This window comes from Rattus norvegicus, chromosome 9, assembly GCF_036323735.1.
Source record: "Rattus norvegicus strain BN/NHsdMcwi chromosome 9, GRCr8, whole genome shotgun sequence".
NCBI classification, from domain to species: Eukaryota; Metazoa; Chordata; class Mammalia; order Rodentia; family Muridae; genus Rattus; species Rattus norvegicus.
The window spans coordinates 16,021,549-16,045,427 of NC_086027.1; the positions used below are offsets into that span (position 1 = coordinate 16,021,549).

The following is a 23,879-nucleotide window of genomic DNA, read 5'->3' on the forward strand; positions in this document are numbered from 1 at the left end:
GGCCTCCGCGGGCCCTGAGAGGGGACTGACGGGCCTGAGCGGAACTCGGAGCTCCACACCACACGCCTCCCCGTGTCCTGCCTCCCGGTGTTGTCTGCGCCACGGAGTGGGCACACGTGTCCTTCCCACCCCGCAGCTCGACCGCGCCCGAGCCGGGCCTCAGGGCACGCGGAGCTCGTGGGTGAGCGCGGGGCCTGTGGGGGCGGGGCGCTCGCGTTATATTTGGCGCCGGCAGCAGCGCGTGTGCCTGGGCGAGTTTTCCTTCGGCAGGTGCCGGCAGCCGGGCGCCGCCGCCCAAGCTGACTCCTCTCTCTCCCTCTCCGACCCCGGCAGGGCCCAGAGGTGATTCTGCCTGCACGATGTCCTCCTTCCTGGAGACGAGCTCTTCGCAGGCGCCACGTCGAGAACAAAAAGAGAAAAGAAAAAAATGAAAAGAAAAATCAGAAGAAGCTGACAGAGAAGGGGGCGGTAACGGCGTTGGGGGTCACCTCGGCCACGGGAGGGCGCGCTAAGACAGCGGCGGGGTTTCCAACGGCGACTCCACCCTTGCAGTGTCCAGGGAAGAAGCCGAGGCTAGTCCTGCCAGGGGACCTGGAGGCCTGGCGCCCGCGCGGACCCCTAGCCCGACCTCCGGTCTGCTCCCCAGGGACAGCAAGCAGCAAGCAGGGCGGGCTGCACCTTAAGAGCAGCATCATCAAGGTAGGTAGGAGACCCGCGTCCCTCCTAAGGCTCCTTCTGGGCCCCCCCTCCCCCGCCCTGGGAAAGCAGTGGCAGAAGGAGGCAATGCAAAGTGAGCCCATTGGGTAGGGGAAGGGAGGGTTCAGGGATGGATGGAGAGTTGAAGCAGGGATTGGAAAGCCTATGGCATTGGGAAAGAGTAGAGAGGTGCTCTGGAGTGGGCATGAGAGCTGTGCTCTGACATCCCCAGAGCAACTTGGGGATGTCACACCTCTCCAGATGACTTGGAATTAAATGGCCTGTACCTGCCAGGGCAGGACAGGCTTTTCAGAGGCAGCTTAGCCTGGTGGCACACTCCCTGTAATGTTTCTATTGTATGCTAAAGGACGGGGATCATGGGAAAATATTTCCTTAAAACCTCAGGCAATGAATTATTATTTAATAGATTTCACCTGATCTACTTTGTAATTGGTTACCCCTTGCAAGAGATTATATTTGGAGGATGTAAAATACCCTCCTTCAATTACTCGGAGAAAGGGAACATAAACAGAGATTTCCTCTTTTTTAGCCTCCAAAGCTCTGAGAGATTACAGTTCCGCATAATTTAATTCTTTCCTGCCTGCTATGAGCAGGCCTCCAGATCAGCAAGTTCCTTTGGAATGGTTTTGCTTGTTTTTGTTTATTTTCCATGGTGCTGATTAGAAAGCCATGAATTGTTTTGTGAATTTTAAATTTCAAGAGGTGACACTCAGAGTTTATGGTGGTTTCCTTCAAATATTGCAGTGTAGTTGCAGCATAAAAAAATACTTCTTGTGACAAGAAGTGGAAAAAGAAAGTTGATGAGCTAAGAAAAGTAGAGCCTTGAGGCAGATCAACCATTTAGCTTCCTCAAATATGGAGCAAGCATGGAATGTGGCTTTTTCAGAATCGAGGGGGTTTTTAGGATTGAGCAGTGAATGCTGTCTGGTGCTAACCAGTTTCTTTTGTGGCTGACAACCCTTAGGAGAAGGTCAGAATGTGCCAACAGCACAGAGTTGGCACTGGTGGTGTTTGAACTCAGAAGTGCTCAGGAACTGTGAAAGTTTCTCTGTTATCACCCTGGAGCCATCTAGTGAAATAGACCACTGTGATGCTGTGTAAGAGGCCATTGTGAGGGCTGGAGAGATGGCTCAGTGGGTAAGAGCACCAAGTGTTCTTCCAGAGGTCCTGAGTTCAAATGCCAGCAACCACATGGTGGCTCACAACCATCTGTAATGAGTACTGATGCCCTCTTCTGGTGTGTCTGAAGACAGCTGCATTGTCTCACATATAAATAAATAAATCTTACAAAAGATTGTCATCTACTGCAGTTTCTGTGTGGACAGGGCACAGTTGAAGGGCTTAAAGATCAAGTACATTGCCTGTCTTTAGAGATCAAGTGTATCACCTAACATTCAAACCAAGAAATGTAGTGTCTTTTTTGCTGCTTCTGTACCTTTAAGTGATGTAACTTTTCTCCTATTACGTCGTTTGTTTCCATGATAGTTGTTTTCAAGTATATATGATTATCGCTCCTATTTGCAGAGCTATTCAATATTTTCATTGGTTAAATATTTGTGGTGAATTTACATTGTGATATCAGTAAAATGCTATGTGAAAATTTTAGAGAATATACTGGTTTGGGTAATTGTAATAACCTTTACCCTCAAGTGGTGGCCTGTTTTCACATTGAAAAGACTGGAATTCATTACCATCCAGCAGGATTGATAGGGAAGCACAATGGACAGCAACAGTGTTGTTCCCTTTGACAGTTGTGGGAGCCAAGAAAGAAGTGTGACTTGCTTTTTGTAACTTACAAAATCAAGACTGAGTATCATTACTGTAGAAGCCCATGGAAAAAATGATGAAGTTTTCAGAAATCACCAGTTAAAGAAATGGTGGTTTTGTTTATATTGAATTCTGAGTTTCAAAGTTATGTTTCATTTTTCTTTATTCCTTAATGAGGCTTTTTATTAAGTTTTTTATTCACCATTACACCCTTAGATACACAGTGCTAGGATCGTAGTAGGTGCTCAATAAATCACTGACCATCGGGGAGGAGGAATGATAAGAAAGTATGTATTTTCTGTAAGTTCTGCTAGTTTGGGAACAGGTGGTTTTAGGTTGACCAGTTACAGTTTGGTATCTTGTCCCACATAAGACAACTTGACAGAACCCCCTTTCTGGCCATTATGTTCAACTTATTTTTGTCTTAATCATTCTTGAAAATCATGGAAGTAGTGTGGAAAATTGATTGTACCTGCAGTATAGCAAAAAAGCCCAGTCTAGATAGGAAGCAGTTATGTTTCTCCATGAGCTGATGTCTTAAAACATCTAGATTTTAGGAATTTAGTGTTGTGTTTTCTAAACGTACATCGTACAGCATACAGATAACATCGTAATACAATAAAGGAATCTTTTGATTTAGCACCAAATTCCCTAAAGCAATGACTACTGCACAGCTCTCTTGGCTATATGAATAGCCGAAATTATATTTTACTCTTTTAAAGAAATAATGAAAGTAATTAAGGTTAAGCAAAGCCCATTGGAATAGTTTACTGTGGTGTTTCTCTTTGGTTTCTTGTGCTCTTTTAGAAGACGACTTTAAGAAGTCAGGGCGGTCAGGTGGTCAGTGTGGTCAGGCAGTCATGAGCAGATGGTTAAGCGATGTGCTAGGGCCCCATATGCCAGTGAGCCCAGCCGAAGAGCAGAGGCTAGCCAGTGAGCCTGACTGAAGAGCAGAGGCTAGTCAGTGAGCCTGACTGAAGAGCAGAGGCTAGACAGTGAGCCTGACTGTAGAGCAGAGGCTACCCAGTGAGCCAGGCTGAAGAGCAGAGGCTAGCCAGTGAGCCTGACTGAAGAGCACAGGCTAGTCAGTGAGCCTCGCTGAAGGCTGAAGAGCAGTGATTTTAACCTTTATTTCTAAGTTCTTCCGTTTTCCTAAAATTTCTACAAAAGTTTGCCTCCATAAAGTTTGGCTTTAAAGGTTCTCTTTGCTCTCTTCTTCTTATCTCCTTTCTCTTGCTCTTATGTCACAATAATTTCCTTACTCTCAATGCCTTACTCTCAACGCTATGCCTTTACTTCTAAGTTCTTCTTGAGTTCTGTTCTCTTCAGTTCAGTTCTGTCTAAAAAGGTTTCTCTCTCTTTCTCCTCAGCATTTGTATATCTTTCTGAACACAGCATCAGATGGTGAAAAGTTCACCACAACTTTGCACAGGAATTCAAATCATAAGTTGGATAATCAGTTTACGACAGAGAATGTTTACATGCATATCCATGAAGAGTAATCATCAGGATAAACAGTCACCATCTGTCACTAGCTCTGCACATTCATGGAGAGTTAAAAGCTGTAATTTTTATGAGAAAAGAATAAGTGAAATTACCTATAGGCAAATCCAGTCAATTATTTATGTTCAGTCCTTGCACCTATAGTAAATCATTAGTTCTCTTTTTATGAACTTTGGTTAATTGGTTTATACCCTCTTAGGATGGGCTCTAATTTGTAGATGCCTGCTTGGTATTGCAGAAACAATTCACTCATGACACTTTAAGAAGAAGAGTTCTCAATGCAATTTTGATTACCAGAGAAAACTTAATAGCATTCTCATTATAAAGGAGCTTAAAATTACTAATCTCATTTTAGGAATTCTTATAGAATTATAAGAATTATAGGAATTAAGACATCATCTATTTGTCTGTACATCATCATGCCAAGACAATACATCTTCGTTGCTCTGTGGTGATCTGCTCAAAAGAGTAGGGTAAAGAGCATGACAAATACAGAGGCAGATACTTGCAGCCAACCATTCAGCTGAGAGCAGGGTCCCCGATGGAGGAGTAAGAGAAAGGATTGAGGGAGCTGAAGGGGTTTACATTCCCATAAGAACAACACTAAGAAACACCCAGAGCTCCCAGGGCTGAAACCACCATCCAAAGAGTACACATGGACCGACCCATGGCTACAGCTGCATATGTAGAAGAGGATGGCCTTCTTGGGCACAAATGGGAGGAGAAGCCCTTGGTCTTGTCAAGGCTTGATTCCCCAGTGTAGGGGAAACCAGAACAGGGAGGTGAGTCCTCATGGACTCTGCATTTCCTATTCTGCAAGGAGAAGCCCTGCCAGGTCTTTGATCAAGGCCAGACAGTTGTTTGGGGAAGTCTCTGGTCCTGTGGCAGAGGGCAAGGAATGGCAGAAAGAATGGCAGCTCCACTGAGAACAAAGGATAACCCTTCTAGGCCTATGACCTCCTAATTAATTTATCTTTTCACCTGATGCCCTATTCACATTTTCTTACTATCATACAACTGTGATCTTGATGAGCAGCTGGGCTCTTGTTTTCTTAATCAGTTCTTTGTTGTCACAGACGTTTTTAACTTACTCCAGCCCCTGAGACTTATTCATACCTTCTGTATGCAGTAGGACCCTTGGTGGGCCTGCCATCTCAAAAATAGAGGGTTCAGTAATCCAAAAGATTGGACTCCAGTTTACCTCAGTCCAGGAAAGAAGTCAGCCACCATTAGTAAAAGAACAAGGGAAAATTTACATAGGAAAAACAAGTCCTTAATTAGAAGAAAAGATCCTCAACTTCTAAGGGGTGCACATTGCACCCCTCTCTTCTGAGCTTTGTAAAGTGATGTTGTATAACTCTAGATGGTAGTAAAAGGCAGAGCTCTTCCCAGAAAGGTCAAACATGATTTTTACTCTTACATCTGTGAGGTGGGGTGGCATTATAGCACACATTCAGGTGGAATTATAACACCAAGGATAAGAAGACAAAATCCATATATCACAATGCCAAATGGACTCACTGCTGAACTTATGGACCCATTAAAATTGAGGTTCAACCTGAACTCAGGCCATTCCACTCCCTTCTCATCCTCCTGATTCTTATGTTTGGTAGGAGTAAAGGATCATGGTGCAGCCCCCAATATTCTCATGCCTAGACTTGTCTATTCAGAAAGAATGATATTGGAGAAGTGATGGCTATGTCATTACAATGTAGTAACACAAGCTCCAAGTTGACATTTGCTCACTGACGTCCAATTTAATTGTCTTGTTATATTTGAGAAAGGGAGGATGCCCTATTTAATATATAAAAGGGAAAGAAATTTATTATTTTATATATGCCCTGTAGTTGGTCCCTATGTTCCCAAGAAAAAGGAGTTTTTATTGCAAAAAAAAATAGGATTATAGACCATTGATTTTGTGAAATACATGGATATGTAATTGGAAACAATGTCAGCTGTCAAGGACTGCACAATAATCAACTATTTCTCGGTTTTATATATTCAGAGGTATAGAAGAAACATATTGGCCTCCAGAAAAAGGGAAAAGCTTAGGAATCGAAATGTATGTCACATCATTGTCTCGAGTAGTAGATTTACTTTTAAGAAAAATCTCCCTCCTCCTTGGCCCCTAGAGATTTGGGTGCTAAGAAAAATCTGTTCTCCAATTGAGGGTTGTAAGCAACTCTCCCCAGCAAAAGCATTGTTGACTTCTAATGAAGCAGAGAGAAACATCTAGCTTTGAAATAGAGGTTGCCAAATGGTATTCCCAGTGACACATGAGAGACTGGAGGAAAGGTCTCCACAGAAATTCATCACATTGGAGAGAGTTGGTTAGTAGGTAGGCCATAGAACTTTCCAGTGACATCATCTGTAAGCCCTTCACTGGACAATCTTTTGTATGTAAGAGATCCCTAGAATCGTCTGTGATGTCACCAGTGTTGTGGTGACACCAACTGCCTTTGGGATATTTCTTCAGTTCCCTTTGGGTTCACAAGCAGGCATGTTTCGCCAGCTGCTCAGGATATTTCGGAAGGAAAGGGGAGATCAAGGAGAGAGCACACCAGGTCAGAGGGAAGCTGACCCCTTCTCTAGTGAAACAGGAAGGAGGAAATCATTCTGGGGAAGGCTTGGTGAGTCCTAGGCAGAGTTGGGACACATCCTCAAGGAGGTAGGTTTGAGATGTGCCTTCTAAGACTAGGCCTTAGAAGCAGGAGCCTTGGGATTTCTCAAAGGCAAACCAAGAGTCAGGAGTTCCTAATCTTTAATTTGAGAGAAAGCCAGAAAGTGGTAAGCCTTTAGTGTCTTTTCTTGAAGCTTTATATATGTGTCAATGAATGGCAGGAGGAGGCACTGTGAGATTAACAATGTGACCATCCATGGTTGGGAGTTGAAGCACTTCATCCTCTAGATTACTGTAGGTTACATAAGTCTCTGATGGCGAGAACAAGGAAGGATGCACTCCTACTCATGAATTGAGTGCTCAGACACTTTGGGCTGCAACACACATGATTAGAGCTTGATGGTGCTAAGCAGTATGAACTCCAGGATTAACTGCACCACATCTGATATGAGATAACAATGTCCCAGACGTTTATGTATCAGTCAGGTTATACTGTTCAGGGTGAGGGGTCCTGTAATAGTGAGTGTGGCACGTGTATGGCATTAGAGGTTGGGAAGAGGGACATAGCTTAAAAATCCACCTTTAAGAAAGCTTTTCTGCTCTTTCAGGGATTCACCCAGTCTCTTCTATTTCCCCTTCCTCAACCTCCTTTTGGGATTCAGAATGATCTTTTCTGCCATGGGCCATCAAATATGCAAATTCACTTGGGTTTATCTATCTACAGGTTTTGGTAGGAAGGCATCATCCCAAAGTGTCATCAGTAAGCAAGAGGAGTGTCTAAAGGAACTGGAGGAACTCAAATTTGAAATCCAGAAGTGTCAATTCGAGAGGGATGAACTTTATCAAATCCTGGACCTTTATATCTATGATGATTGGGACCACAGGTAGTCATTATGCCCAGTAACCTGTACACATTCTTGTGCTCTCTTTCTGCTAACCCGAGATTTCCTCATAGCATGTGAGAGTTTCACCTCTCATGCTGGATTTTAAGGAGCCTTGGCAGGCATTTGCTTGTGAGATAAGCTAGGTGCTGTGTGTTTAGGGTTAACCTTTTTTGTAGTTTAGCCTGAGGTGGTTGGAGAGGCATTGGTTCTGTCAGCAGCTAGAAGGACCTGGTCACACTTGCTGCAACTGTGTGTGTGAATGAAATGCCTGCACGTCATCACTCTTTCCTCTGAATTTGTTCATTATACACTGATTCTATGGCACCTCCATGCATGTAGTTGACATTCTAAATGTGTTTGGATATGGGTTGGTATGTGTGTATGTGTAAGTATATGTGGTGTTTACTCAGGATCAGGACGTCTGGGACCTTTGATGGGGTCTGAGGATTTGTTTGATCAACACTTTGCAGGTCATGATAGTGATGAGTACGTGGAGGCCCACACTGATCAACAGAGCACTTTGCTCCTTCTGTATACCTTGGTGGCACCCAGGACTCTCCCGAGGGGAGGAGGTGCTATAAATCCTCTTCCCTGTCAAACTTAGTTATGCCCTCTGGGAATTCATGTAACGATAGAAACCAAGGATTGAGTATACCTGCTTTCAAAACAAGAGAAATGTCATCACAGCTTTCTCTTGGGCCCAAAGCTGTGGCACAGACTGGAGGAATCTTCTTCCTGAACTAGTCAATTCCATCATGCTCACCTGGCCAGCTCTTGAAGGTCAGGTCCCTCCAACTGGTACCGTGACTCTGTTGTCCTGTGCCCAGGATAATAAACTTAACCAGTACAAATACTTTGAAGGAGCAAGTATGTGGTACATACTGAGTTTAAGTAATCGAGAGAACAGTCTGATTTCACCTAATTTGTTTCACCTGCTTTGATCTTTAGTTTTTTTATTTTTTTAACTATCCAGGGATTGTTTATTGTGACCTAGAAATGGTCACTGTGGTCTTGACAGTTGTTATTCCCAAACAGGCAGCTCTCAGGCTCTGCCCCCTCCTATATGGTGAGTCTTTGCAGAACCATATCTCTCAGGATTCCAAGGAGTCCTTATTTCAAAACAAATGTTTGCTTATTTACACAGAAATATTTTCTGTGGATTGAGTCTCACTGTTGGGTTTTGGTCTGGTTTTTGAGTTTGCCATTTTCTTCCCTTCCACCATTCCTTGAATTTTAAATTTTTTATTATATATTTTTGTTTACATTTCACCTAATTCTGAAATCGTGAGTTCAAAACATTATTTGTTCCTTTGGCCATGACCTAACCCAGGCTGCATGTCGAATTGCCAGTCCTTCAATCTGAACATGAGATGAGAATGATGGCTATGCAAATGATGACCAACTCAATAAGTGATGCCATGGAGAGGTACAAGGAGCTCATACAAGTGAACAGTTCCTACCGGTGAGTCGCAGACAGAGATGAGAACCCAGCACTAGACAGGGAATGCTTCTGTCCTGTATGACTTTGAACCAAAGTCAGGGCTCTGGTTCTGTAGTGTCTGACTCTTAACAAGAAGGCTGCCTCCTGACAAGGGTCTTAGATTTGTAGCTCTTGGACTCAGTTGTCCTACATGAGAAGGATGTAGAAGACCCTCCAATTGTTATTTTCCCCGTTAAAGTTCCTCTAGATAGAAAAGGTTTGCACCATGATGGGAATATCAATCAACTCTGAATCTCTAGGACTCTGACAGGAGATTTAAAGATCTGTGATCCATGAGAAACACATGGAAAGAATCTATAGCTATTGGGTCTTCAACTACCCCTCAGAGGGGCTTTCCCCACAACGTGAAGATGGTTTCACCATACCATGGACATACGAGCTCCCTTATGGACCATCTCTTCTACCTTGATTTATATAAACCGTCTTAGTGTCAGGATTTTCAGAAGCACTTTGATTCATGTGGAATGTGGATTCTGGATTTGACCTCCTCTAATTGGTGCTAACTTGTATAGTGTGGCTCTATTCTGGGGATTTCTGAGGATGAGGACCCTTGAAGGGATGATTGGACTTGCAGGAGTGACAGGCAAATAGAAGCTGGCTGGGATTTACCATTTTTTGTTTGTGGTTCAGCATCAGGCAATACCACCTCCTGCGTGAACAAACTCAATTGAAGAACAATATACAGATTTTGCTGAATGAGAAGAGAGAACTGCTGGTGGAGCAGACTGAACTGCCAGCATCCTCTGTGGAGGCAAAGAGGCTCTGTGAAGAGGCCGGAATGAACATCTGTGACCCCGGAGCCAAGCCACAGCAGGTAGGGTTAGGGCTCAGGGTCGGGTTGTCCTCAGGTCTTACCATAACCATAGACAAACCAATGTAACTGTCTATTGACTGATCCATGTCCTGACCTAGGTCTCATCCAAGTGTTCATTCATGTGATGGTTTACAAAGCTTTCTGTGGAGATAGCCCCTTTTCAAGAAACTGCATATTTGGAAAGCAAATGCTCCTGCTCTTCGAGAATCTGCACTTCATTAAGGGAGATAGGTTGATCACACAGCAGAGCACTACATGCCATTATGTATGGAGGGTGCTATGTGGGAGCCCCTCTTTAGACTAGAACAGGGCTTTGAGGGATGAAGCAAAAGCCCAGAGCCCATTTTCTTTACAGGGATCGTGTGAGACTCAGGAAGTAAGTAGTTTTCAAGGAGGAGAGCCTGGTGGAAATGCCAAAGAAATGGTTCTCATTGTCATTTGTGGTGGCTTTTGTTCTTCCTCCCCTCATGTCCCTGTATATGAAGATGGTGACTTCATGCTTCTAAGATCTTGGGTAACTACAGAGCCTGTGTATCAGCATGTCAGTCCTGTCTTATTTGAGTGCTCCTGGAGAGTTCATAACTGGGCCTTACAGCCTGAAGCTGGTTAGAAGAGCAAGGATGTGGAAAAGGTTTCTCAAAGGCTGAGGGCTGGCATGAGAGACTTGAGGCTTCAAGAACAAAGTTATCCATATGTACCCCCAATTCTCACCAAGAAAGGTGCATTGCTGTGCTGACCTGCATCTTAGGGAGCATGCGGGGAGGCCAGTTCATGACTTGCAGTTTTGTCCAGTCATTATCTAACTTAGTCCTTTAAGCCTAGATCTCTCAACAAACATGAAGCTTCCTGTTTTGTGCTGGCCAGCAGTCTTTGCATCATTCGTCCAGTTCCAAGATGAGCCCCCTCTCTTATTTGTCTCAACACATACTTAAACCATTCACCTATTTTAAAAATAAGGATTAGATTTCTTCACTTTACCTGAACAGAGTTATCCCCCGGGAAGATTCTGGATTGTCTTATTGGCTTCCCCATGATATTGCATGGAATCCTAGAGTGCAACCCTCTGCTGACATTGCTTTGCTGACTATATCATGGGCACTGCATTCTTTCAGGATAGATTCCCTCTCAATATTGTACACAGTGCTGCATTTCAGAAAATTCACTGTATGTTATTTATTTAGCCTTTTTCTGACTGACATTGAGGTTGTTTTAATATTACAGGAACTCTAATGTGATCAAATGTTCCTGGTAACTGACCATGAGTCACTGTCTTCTCTGATGCTTCCAAAGTCTTCTATGAAGGAAACAGGGTAGCTTTAGTGAGGGGCCTATGATGAGTCAGCATAGAGCTTGATGGAGTCTTTTCCTAGAAATCTCTCTCTTGGGGATTTGATGTTGTGTTGTTTAGGCTATCTGTGCAGAACATGTAACTTACTTGTCGGACCAGCATGTATCTGCATAGAAAGGTTTCCTGAGGTGGAAATGAGTACAGGCCAGGGCAGCACATCTTGCTTGTGTCTAAGAGACTTGTACACAGCATTGTTCCCACTAATTCCTCACTCAACAGGAAATGTGCTGCATAAGAGCAAAGTTTTCATTTGTGCATGCAAGTGTGTATCTCTGTGTCTGTGTTTGTGTGTGTGTTTGTGTGTGTGTGTGTGTGGTGTGTGTGTGGGTATATGTGTGTGTGTGTGTGTGTGTGTGTGTGTGTGTTTGCAGTAGTGAACGTGTGTTTCCCTCTATTTCCAAGTTTCATGAGAAAAGTACTCTAAGCGTTCACTTTACATCCATGGAACATGAAATAGAGCTGCCCAGTCATTTGGCATCTCCATCTAGCTCTGTACAGCAAAAGGACACTTAAATTACTAATTTATTCTATTTCCAAAAATTTCAGAACAGAATTATCTTGTGAAGTCTGGGGAAGGAGTGGAAATATGTTCAAGTGAGTCGTGTTTAACAGGGGTAACAAATGGTACAGGCCTAGAGCTTGCAGGTCCCTTTTTGTTATGGTGTAGAAGCAGGACAATACAATCCTTTAGAAATGCAACCCCCAAAAAGAGGACACAAAAACACCTGTAAAGTTAGATTTTCAAGTGATTAGGGGCAAAACTACTGATCTGCATTGAAATCCTTTGGAGCACATCAAAGGAATGGAGTACTGGGAGGTAAGGGCAAGGCTTCTCTATAAAATCCATGAGTTTATGTTGCTTCTCTGTTCTTTGTGAATTGTGAAAGCCCACTGGAAGGTTATGTCACTCACTGTGTCTTCTCCAAGGTTGCTTTCCACATTGCCTGCTACCATTTCTTTCGAGCTACCTTGGCACACTACAACTTCCCCTAGGAGTTTGGCTTGGATTTTATTCATTGAGAATTTGAGTTGCTTGGAATTGTATCGTCATCCAGAAACAGTCCCATAGCTATGCTGTGGTGCAAGAACAGGGCAGTTTCAGGAACCCCTTTAGGTGCACAGATAATCCAAAGCGCTCCTCTATGTTATCTGTGTAGCATTCTGCAACTGCTGTCGATCAACATCATTTTCTCTCAGTTAATTTCAGCCTCAATGGGTTAGGAGAAATGATGAGCTTCAAATGAGTCTGACAGTGTAAGAACAGGTAGCCCTATGAGAAGCCATGTTCAGAAAGTGGAACAGAAGTTTTAGTTAACACAGTGATTCCACAACAAGGAGTAGGTATTGCCATTGCAACTAGGGAGCATCAATGTTGTTGTGGTCCCAGAGTAACCTTGAAGGAGAATCTATCCAGACGTCCATCAGCCAAGGAGTAAAAGTGTACCATACGATGGAGCCCTTCCATAGATTCTGATTCAGTGTGAGATAACCCATGCAAGCTTTTACTTACTTATTCAAATTATCTGTGGAACAATCACATTACGGGGAGAAAATTTGTTGATTTGGATCCTGGTTATGGAGATTTCCTATGATTCTAGCTTTGGGCATGAAGTCACTCAGGCTATGGTAAAGACAGCTCCGATTAGAAGAAGTTGCACACTTTGGGGAAAGTCTGAAAGAGTGAACAAGAACAAGAGTCTAGTCCACCACCAATATATGATCCTTTGCTGAGCAACAAGACAGCTCTACACAGCCTTTGGGACTTGCTAAGCCAGATTGTTAATGGGGAAAGAACCCTGAGTCTATGACGGTTTATGGGAGGACAGCACATCACTGACTGAGCTGTCTATAGGCTCTGGCCACTATGTACATTTCCCACTCAACATTTGTTTTTATGCCTCCAGCGAATCCTGGGGAATCTTTACATTAAGCATTAATGTTCAGGTAGGAACATAGGCTGGCAGAAGCCATTTGAATATCCTTCCCTATATAAATACCCTTTTTGGGTGGATGACCACCCCACCTGGATTTCAGCCTCAGGCAGCTAAGGAGCTACTCAGAGTATTGTTCTGGTACAGTTCATGTGAATTTTGCCCATGAAACAATATATATGATCCTCTGCATTTCTTGCTATGTTCTACTCCTTTCTTCCTGTGATCTCTCCGGAAAGATCTGAGGACATTTTCTCTTCTGTCCTCTAACAAATTGCCTTACACTAGCCATAGACTTGCAGGGGTGCTGGTGTGTTTCTACATGACAATCACCTCTAATGTCCACGTGTACGCTGGGAAGATTTGCATGGAGCACATTCTCAGTGATTACAGGATCTGTGCGGTGAGCATGAATTTGAAGTGAGATGGCTTCTCTGTGTATTTGCAGATACAGTGGTTACAAATGGAAACTAGACGGGTTCCTTCAGTGCTAACATAATCAGAAATTTCACCTCAATTCTGGGCATGTTCTCCAGAAGGAATCCACATGGTATTCTAGTTTGCTCATACCTCTCTTGAACTCAGATTCAGACATAGCTACAATGTTATTATTCAATGTCATATACCTGGACCAGTGGGGAAAAATGCTCATTTTTCTCTTAATCCCAGCACAGTGCATAGTCCACAGTTCAAATTCTAGCAGTGTTAAAAGCTGAGATATAAATCCAAGTGCAGGTACTCTATGTCACTTGGGGATGCAGGGACTGACCTCAGCTGACAGGTCATGCTGGATTGTCCAACTGAATAGAGCTGATGTAAGAGGGAGAGCTGAATTGACAACCACTCAATAAATCTTTATTCCCTTGCTCTGCTAGGTCTGAAATTCTCCAGCAGAAACTCGAACATGACACAGACCAGGACAAGATCTCCCTTGGAGAGAAGAGCTACAGGAGGAGAACTAAGTGTGCACAGCAAATACACCACTATTGCGTCTCATCTGTAGTGTCCATAGCAATTGTGGACTGCATTTTCCTCCTTTAGTTTAACTTCTTTGGATTGAATAGGCTGTACTTTCACCTCAGCCTCTCCAACAAGTGTGTACTTTTTGAGGGACTCAGAGAAGTGCTGATGCACATCAATCAAGAGCTGCAGGTCATCCAGAAAGACTGTGCACGGGTAAATTTGTACTTGTCCTGATGGGTCATCCAGAAGAGTTTCATGGAGATCAGTTCACAACATTGGAAAGACTTTGTGACAAAGTCTGTAATATCATTTATACTCAGTATTGGTAGGCTTTTTCCTTAATACCCCCACTCCAACAAAACAGACCTACTTCCACTCCTCTCGAAAAGATTGTTACCATCACTAACTGCTTGTCTACTATGTCTCCAAGGCAGGCCACAGGCTATAAGTCTATTCTGCAAAAGGAGCAGCAAAAGAATACTTAGCGCAATTCTTCTATTTAAAGTTTGTTTAATTTTTAATTGTTTTGGTTATTTGGTTTTCCTTCTATTCATTTGAAGATTTATTATTTATCTGTTGTTGTTGTTTTGTTCATTTGCTTTTCTATTTTGATAAGGATATACACTGTATATATTGACTACCTGCATCTGGTTACTATCAAGTAAATTGGATGTATTCTGGTCAATAAAGTAGTAATCTCAAACTCTTCACTCTTAAGAACCTTCTTTATTGATCATTAGTGTCAACATCTGAAGTCCCACAGCTATCAGGGAGGGATGGATCTGTGCATTCTCATGGGGACTGGGCATCAAATCACTTCCCAGTCAGACTGACATTCACAGGCATTTATACAGTCACTGTGCACTGTGTTTCCAACTCTGAATTTCAACTTCATCATGCATACATTACCCACTGTGTATGCTTGCTGTCAAATATATAGTTACCTCTAAATTATACTGTCGATGAGAGTTTTGACCAAATTAATAGGATAAACATTAATATTTCTGTAATACCTCCCAGGACATATAAATATGGTATAAGGGAGTTTAAAGCCATCGGGAACCCTGCACCCAAATCCTGGGGCAGAAAATCCTGAACACCCAGGAATGCAGATAATCCTGAGACCACAGGAAAGGAAGCTACTTCTGACCAGCTCTTCCAACATCTCTGGCCCAATATTAATCTGCATGGTGCCTCTGGAAACAGGAATAGAGGAGCAGTCAGTGGCAGGAACCTGCTTGGTTCAGCCTAGGCCCAGAAACTACCTGGGCCCCGAGCATATTTGAAGAAAACCATAGGCATACAATTCTCTGTTTCCTGACTGTGGCTTTTTTTGATTCGAAGCTCAAAATACCATTTTGCTGTTGTTGATTTTTAGTTGGATATTTCTCATTTCGAATTCAAATGTTATTCCTTCCTTGTTTTCCAGAAATAAGTCCGAATACCATCGCCCTCCACCTCTGCTATAAAAGTATTCCCTTCACCAGCCATCCACTTTCCCAGCCTAGGCAGGACCAAGGGCTGCTCATTCCATTTGTGCCCAAGAAAACCATCCTCTGATACACATGCAGATGAGGCCATGGCACAGTCCCTGTATAGTGATTGGTACTGGTTTAGTCTCTTGGAACTCTGCTTGGCAGGCATGGTTGTTCTTATGGGTTTGCAAGTCCCTTCAGCTCTTTCAATCTTTCTGTAATTCCTCCAACTGAGGTCCGGTTCTCAGTTCAATGGTTTGCTGCTAGCATTCGCCAGTGTATTTGACATGATCTGGCTGTGCCTCTCAGGAGACATCTATATCCAGTTCCTATCAGCCTGCACTTCTTAGCTTCATCCACCTTATCTAGTTTGAAGGCTGTATATGTATAGGCCACATGTGGGGTAGACTCTGAATGGCCATTCCTCTAGGCTCTGTTTTAAACTTTGCATCCCTATCCCTTCAATAGGGATTCTTCTTCTCCTTTAAAGGAAGGAGTGAAGAATCAGCATTTTGGTCATCCTTCCTGAGTTTCATTTGGTCTGTGAATCTTGGAGAATTTGAGCATTTGGGCTAATATCCACTTATCAATGAGTGCATACCATGTGTGTGTTTCTGTGATTGGATTAACTCATTCAGGATGACATGTTTTAGTTCATTCTCTTTGCCTATGAATTTCATGAAGTCATTGTTTTTGATATCTCTGTAGTACTCCATTGTGTAGATGTACCACACTTTCTGTTTCCATTCCTCTGTTGAAGGGCATCTGGGATCTTTTCATTTTCTGACTATTATAAATAAGGCTGCTATGAACATGGTGGAGCATGTGCCCTGTTGTATGTTGGAGCATCTTTTGGGTATATGTGCAAGAGAGGTATAGCTGGGTCCTCAGCTAGTGCAATGTCTAATTTTCTGAGGAACCTCTAGACTGATATCCAGAATGGTTGTACCAGTCTGCAATCTCACCAACAATGGAGGATTGTTCCTCTTTCTCACATCCGTGCAAGCGTCTTCTATAGCCTGAGTGTTTGATCTTAGCCATTCAGAGTGGTGTGAGGTGGAATCTCAGGGTTGTTTTGATTTGCATTTCCCACATAACTAAAGATGTTGAACATTCCTTTTGGTGCTTCTCAGCCACTCCATATTCCTCAGCTATGAGTTCTTTGTTTAGCTCTGAACTGCAATTTTTAATAGGGTTATTAGTCTCCCTGCAGTCCAACTTCATGAGTTCTTGTATATTTTGGATATTAGCCCTCTATCAGTTGTAGGATTAGTAAAGGTCTTTTCCCAATCTGTTGGTTGCTGTTTTGTCCTAACCACAGTGTCCTTTGTCTTACAGAAGCTTTGTACCTTTATGAGGTCCCATTTGTCTATTCTTGATCTTAGAGCATAAGCCATTCGTGTTTTGTTCAGGAAATTTTTTCCAGTGTCCATGTGTTCAAGATTCTTCCCCGCTTTTGCTTCTATTAGTTTGAGTGATCTGGTTTGATGTAGAGGTCCTTGATCCACGTGGACTTAAGCTTTACACAGGGCAATAAGAAGACGATGATTTGTACTCCTCCATATGCTGACCTCCATTTGAACCAACACCCTTTGCTAAAAATGCTATCCTTTTTCCACTGGATGCTTTTGTCTCCTTTGTCAAAAATCAAGGGACCATAGGTGTGCTGGTTCATTTCTGGGTCTGCAGTTCTATTCCACTGGTCTATCTTCCTGTCTCTGTACCAATACCATACCATGCTCTGTAAACTGCTTGAGTTCAGGGATGGTGATTCCCAGGGAATTCCTTTTATTGTTGAGGATAGTTTTAGCTATCCTGTGTTACTTGTTATTCCAAATAAATTTGCAAATTGTTCTGTCTAACCCTATGAAGAATTGGAATCGAATTTTGATGGAGAGTGCATTGCAACTGTAGGTCACTTTAGGAAAATGGCCATTTTTACTATCTTCATACTGCCAGGCCATGAACATGGGAGATCTTTGCATTTTCTGAGATCTTCTTCAATTTCTTTCTTCAGATCATGAAATTCTTGTCACACAGATCTTACACTTGTTTGATAAAAGTCACACTGAGGTATTTTTATATGATTTGGGACTACTATGAAAGGTGTCATTTCCCTAATTTCTTTCTCAGCTTGTTTATCTTTTGTGTAGAGGAAGGCTACTGATTTGTTTGAGTTAATTTTATACCCAGCCACTTTGCTGAAGTTGTTTATCAGGCTTAGGAGTTCTCTGTTGTAACTTTTGGGGTGTCCCATGTATACTACCCTATCCTCTGCAACAGTGATATTTTGACTTCTTCCTTTCCAATCTGAATCCTTTTGACCTCCCTTTGTTGTCTGAGTTCTGGCTAATGCTGGGGACAACATACAATGGAGACATCTCAGTAGCCCGCAGTAGCTTTTTGTAAAAACTGGTTGTTTCCATTTCTCCAAACCTTAGCCCTGGACAACGGCTTTATAGATTTCATTTGTGTGTGACTGCCTATCAGTTGGCCTTGGTGTGCACAATTATTGTATTATATCTGACTTTTCTACTTCTTTCTCCTTCTGCTCTGGTGAATTCTGTGAAACTAGATGTTCCTTGATGTTATGATTCTGAGACAATTGGAAATTGATGCATAGGGGCACAGCACAGCACAGCCCTAGTGGCCCAGGTGGATACTGTGTATTCTCATCTTGGAAAAAATGTAATAACTGCAGAATTGTTGTTCTAGATTAGGGTTTTACTTGCAAAGACAGCTTGAAGAAAATAAGAGAAAATGAATTAGAGCCAACATTGGGACCCTAAGAAAGGAAAAAGTTATTGAAGTTAGGAAGTAAGTTTTACATAATATTATAGACTGGTTAAGGAAGTATAGAATATATAAAATAATATACTAGTAAACTAAGTCTAACTACTGGAACCCTTATGAGAGTCATTGTGTGCAAGGAACAGAACGCTAGTGGAATTAGTGTGCTAAGGGTTACCTTGATTCTTTCTGGCCACTGCCTGGCAGTTTTGCCTATGTCATTTATCATTAGAGCTTCACAGGAAAATGCAATTAGCTGATCTCAGAGCTTTGGAGTCTGAAGTATAAAAGTAAATGGTTAAAGTTTAAATAATGATAAGGTTACAATTATTATTATTATATTGGCCACAGGCCTGGGTATAGGGCAAGCCTGAAACTTTGGGGAACAGTTGTAATTCTTAGTTCTTGGTGAGATGTAGTCATTCTTTGCATTTGATTTGGCAATGATTATAAATCTCTTTTTTCTACCTGCTTTTGGATTATTAATAAAGGACTGGGGCAAGAGAAAGGCTACAGAACATGTGAAGACTAAATGAGAGAGAGCATGGGGGAGTGAATGAGAGAGTAAATGACAGAGCTAATGTAAGAACAAATGTGAGAGCGAATGAGAGAGCATGACAAGAGCATGTGAAGAGTGAGTGGAGAGAGAATGTGAAGAGTGAATGAGGGAGCTAATGAGGGAGCGAGTCTGAGAACAAATGTGAGAGCCAGGGAGAGAGCATGAGGAGAGCATTTGAGAATGAGTGAGGAGAGAATGTGAGGTGTGTGTGAAGACTGTGTGTGTGTGTGACAGGAGAGTGCATGTGCTGTGTGTGAGATATGTGTGAGGTGTGTGTGAAGACTGTGTGTGTGCCTGACAGGAAAGTGCATGTGCTGTGTGTGAGATATGTGTGAGGTGTGTGTGAAGATTGTGTGTGCATGACAGGAGAGTGCATGTGGTATGTGTGAGATATGTATGAGGTGTGTATGAAGATTGTGTGTGTGCGTGACAGGAGAGTGCATGTGGTGTGTGTGAGATATGTGTGAGGTGTGTGTGAAGATTGTGTGTGTGCATGACAGGAGAGTGCATGTGCTGTGTGTGAGATATGTATGAGGTGTGTATGAAGACTGTGTGTGTGAGTGACAGGAGAGTGCATGTGGTGTGTGTGAGATATGTGCGAGGTGTGTATGAAGATTGTGTGTGTGCATGACAGGAGAGTGCATGTGGTGTGTGTGAGATATGTACGAGGTGTGTATGAAGAGTGTGTGTGAGAATGAAAGGGTAATGAACAGACGTGTACATGATTGTGGGAGTTTGAGAAAAGAAAACTGCAATAAAAAAACCGGAGTGCACAAAAGAATGCAGCGTGTGTGCAGCCTCAAGCTGAGAGAGAGAGAGAGAGAGAGAGAGAGAGAGAGAGAGAGAGAGAGAGAGAGAGAGAGAGAATGAATGACTTTAAGCCTTGAAGTTGCCTATCAGTTTGAACCCAAAGAGGAGTCTGTGGATATGTATTATGCGCCTTCCAGATATTCCTGCTTCCAGGTGAGAACTCTGATCCTGTGACCGAGGGCCAGGAAAGGCTGACAGAATGGCTGCTCCCCTGAGGGCAAAGGATAAAACTTTTAGGTCTATGACCTCCTAATTTATTTTTTCACCTGAAGACTTATTATTCAAATTTTCTTACTGGGATACAACTATGGTCCTGGTGAGCTTCTTGTCTCTTGGATGCTCAATCAGTTCTTCGTTGTCACAGACTGTTTGAGCTTACTCCAGTCACTGGGACTTATTCACACCTTCAAGTTTCCTGAACTTTTCAGATTTCTAACATTTGTGGCAAACTGCGTGGCAAAAGCAATGAATGTTGAGCACTTCCCTGGGGTCCAGTGCATATGGAGCTACGGGTGTATGGATATGGTAAATCCCTAGGAGTTACTCTAAGAATGTAGGACTGTGCTCTTAAGACCCCTGCCTGACCTCACTTCACTTTGCCAGCTTTGTGGGCTTCTACACTGCTGCTCTGAGAAGAACTGAAAACTAAGGGAATAGATGTGTAGCCTCCCATTACCTTTGTTATTGTTAGGATATTAGTAGGATAGGTTTGATTGAAATATACTCTCAAAAATATTAACAAAACCATTGCCTCTTGTGTACCATCTGGATGAAGGACCAAGTTCACAGACAGTTCTTCACAAACTTCCCACAGCCAGCAAATTGGAGCATGAAGAAAGCCAAGTCCAAGGCATTCAAAACCAGCATCCTCACCAATGCCCCCAAGAAAGGCTTAGGTTAAAGAAGGGAGGTACTGAGACAGTTGGCCCTCATACACTCAGAGAAGACTGTGCCAGGAGAATTGGGGAAGGATTGTGGGAGAGTAATTAGGTATCAGTAGTCAGTGAGCAGAACGTAAAGTGAAAAAGAAAAAACATATAAATAGAAATAAAACAAAGTTCTTTAACAAAATGGGATACAATGTATTGCTGAACTAACTCTACTGTATTTACATTTGCACATGCTTTAACAGATAGAGAGACTAGATGTGATAAAGTAGGATGCCCTTGTCATTTACATATATTATGTATACAAGATAAATGAGGTGGAGAACATGCAGTTCAAAGATCCATTCTTCCCTCACATCTATGTGGCTCTGCTTCCCTTTATCAGGACTGTGGAAGCCTCTGCTCATCTAGGTCTCAGGGCTCAACCAAAATGCAGTCCCCTATGATCTCTGGCCAAGTGCTCTTGTGTTCACAACAGAACTCTGCCTCAGGCTGCAGAGGCACTGAAGGGCCATCCTTCACCTTCAAGGTGCAACCACTCTTTCAGTCTTTCCAGGCTCTCTGTTACTCAACTGGAGGTTTCAACAGAGGCTTTTCATCTCAATAACAGAAGCTTACCTAACCCAAAACAATGGGAAGCCATCCTACACTCCTGATTGGCTGGTTACCTGAGACCAAACAACATAGCTCTCTTCTTTATGCCTGTTTTCCTGATTTGAAAGTAAATAATGTGATCATCTGTGGTGTTGGTGGTAAGAATAAAATTCTTAACATGAATAACAGGACCATGCAGAGCATGGCCTTCACATTCTAGGTACAGAGTGAAGAGCTAGAGGGAATTACCAAAGAAAACAATAAGAATCCTAGCAACAATTACAGAAAAAATGAAATGAAATAAAACAAAAACAAAATACCTTGTGGCTGCTGGTATTAAAGGCATGTATTAACTCTGACCAGCTTTTAGGTATTTCCAATAAAAAGCAAACAAACAAACAAACAAACAAACAAACAGCCTTATTTCAGTTGCAGCAAGTGCAGGAGAGAAAGCTGGGAGACATCCTGTGCTGCTGCCCCCAGGCTGTGATTCTGCAGCAACAACTTCCTTGGGAATAGGAACCTGTATGCAGTGGGATCCCTTGCTGGGCCTATCATCTCAAAAATAGGGGCTTCCCTAATCCAAACCTTAGAATCCAGTTTACTTCTGGCCAGGAATGAAGTCAACCATCATTAGTGAAAGAGCAAGGGAACAATTATATAGGAAAAAATATGTGCCTTAATCAGAAAACATCCTCAACTTCTAAGGCCTCCACAATCTCCACCCCTCTCTTCTGAGCTTTGCATAGTGATGTTGTATAACTCCAGATGGTAGGAAAAGGCAGAGTTCTTCCCAGAAAAGTCATACATGATTTTCACCCTGACATATGTGAGTTGAGGTGGCATCGTATCACAGAGTCAGCACACCCGGGATAAGGACACAGAAGCCACAGATGACAATGCCAAATGGACTCCCTCCTGAACTTATGGACCCATTAAAATTGAGGTTTAGCCTAACCTTAGGCCATTCCACTCCCTGCCCATCCACCTGATTTTTATGTTTGCTCTGAGTAAAAGATCAGAGTGGACCCCCAAATATCCTCATGATTGGACTTGGAAATTCAGGAAGAATGATATTGGAGAAGGGATGGCTATGTGGTTACAATGTGGTAACTAGTTTCTGACCAGGAACCTCGTCCTTAGCCAATGGGGACTTTAAGGCTGGGCCTCCTGCTTGTTCCAGTGCAGGCTAAGACTTCAGGGTCAGGCCAGCTCCTGAGCCCCACACAGGGCTGCCTGCATACTCTTGAGACTGCATTAGAGCCAGAGTGCTCTCCACCCTATCCTCTTCTCTCCTCTTTGTCACAGCCATGGTCCCCAAGAGTACTTGTCAAACACATTTGTACATCTATCTCTATCTCAAAGTCAAGTTCCCAGAGAATCAATCCCCATAGCTGACCATAAATGAGGATTCACTGTGTGTGTGTGTATATATATAGTATTTTAGAACACAGAATGGGGATTCTTGGTGAAAGCTTCATGGACATGTATTGCAGAACTAGAGTTTTAAAAAGATTACTCATTGTCAGAGTCCGGATGTGCAGGGCCGGACGTGCCTTAGGGAGAGCCAGAGATAGGACTTGCCAAACCAGCTATCAGCCCCAAGGACATTGACCATCTATAGCCACCCCCTCCCCTTCCTTCACCCCCCTGAGTGAGATGAGCTACCCTACCTGCCTGCGGAGCTGCTAGGGAGCATGTACTCCTTGCTGATGTAATTTCGCGCTGAAAGTAACTGTGCACCATTTGAATTGACCAATCATGTGTAACCGCGAGAATGCCCCTAACCTCCCCTATATAAACCCTCGAGTTTGGAGGCTCGGAGTCGATTCCTCTGTCTCCTGTGTGAGATAAGTGTCGACCCGGGGTCCCGCTAAGACTCGGGATCTCGTTTAATAAAGCTACCTCTTGCTGTTACATCAAGAATGGCTACTCGTGATTCCTGGGGGCACCCCAGCCCGAGATCGGAGCGAGAGACGGGGGTCCCCGTTTTGGGGTACGCTCTTTCATTTGGGGGCTCATCCGGGATCTGAGCGTGACCCCCAGGAACCCCTAATGTCACTTGGAGGTACGTTAGTGTGAGTGCTGGAAAGCGGCCGCTGTGTGTGAGTGTGTGTGAATTAAGTCTTGTAGTCTGTGTTTTTCAGTACCGGTTTAAGGTCTTGGTGCACTGTCTGGGCAGATGAAGGATTCCTGCCCTGTGCACGGGTGGAAGAAGGATTCCCACCCCGTAGAAAGCTAGCTTGAGCGTGCACTGTCTGGGCAGAAGAAGGATTCCTGCCCTGTGCACGGGTGGAAGAAGGATTCCCACCCCGTAGAAAGCTAGCTTGAGAGTGCACTGTCTGGGCAGAAGGAGGATTCCTGCCCTGTGCACGGGTGGAAGAAGGATTCCCACCCCGTAGAAAGCTAGCTTGAGAGGGCACTGTCTGGGCAGAAGAAGGATTCCTGCCCTGTGCACGGGTGGAAGAAGGATTCCCACCCCGTAGAAAGCTACCTTGAGAGTGCACTGTCTGGGCAGATGAAGGATTCCAGCCCTGTGCTCGGGTGGAAGAAGGATTCCCACCCAGTAGAAAGCTACCTTGAGAGTGCACTGTCTGGGCAGATGAAGGATTCCTGCCCTGTGCACGGGTGGAAGAAGGATACCCACCCCGTAGAAAGCTAGCTTGAGAGTGCACTGTTTGGGCAGAAGGAGGATTCCTGCCCTGTGCACGGGTGG

General features: G+C 43.4%; 1 protein-coding gene and 1 pseudogene across 1 annotated transcript in view; both read left to right on the top strand.

Moving 5' to 3' along the window:
• Positions 1-14,751, top strand: part of LOC134480519 (uncharacterized) — a 41,748-nt gene extending 26,997 nt beyond the window's left edge. The window contains exons 2-6 of the mRNA XM_063268036.1: positions 271-6,617; positions 7,332-7,491; positions 8,822-8,953; positions 9,623-9,806; positions 13,961-14,751. Coding sequence (XP_063124106.1) covers positions 6,488-6,617; positions 7,332-7,491; positions 8,822-8,953; positions 9,623-9,806; positions 13,961-13,966 — 612 coding nt within the window. The 5' untranslated portion in view covers positions 271-6,487 and the 3' untranslated portion in view covers positions 13,967-14,751. The remainder of the gene's footprint in view (positions 1-270; positions 6,618-7,331; positions 7,492-8,821; positions 8,954-9,622; positions 9,807-13,960) is intronic.
• The window catches only part of LOC134480455 (reticulocalbin-1-like), a 105,141-nt pseudogene that overhangs the window by 15,809 nt on the left and 65,453 nt on the right, over positions 1-23,879 (top strand).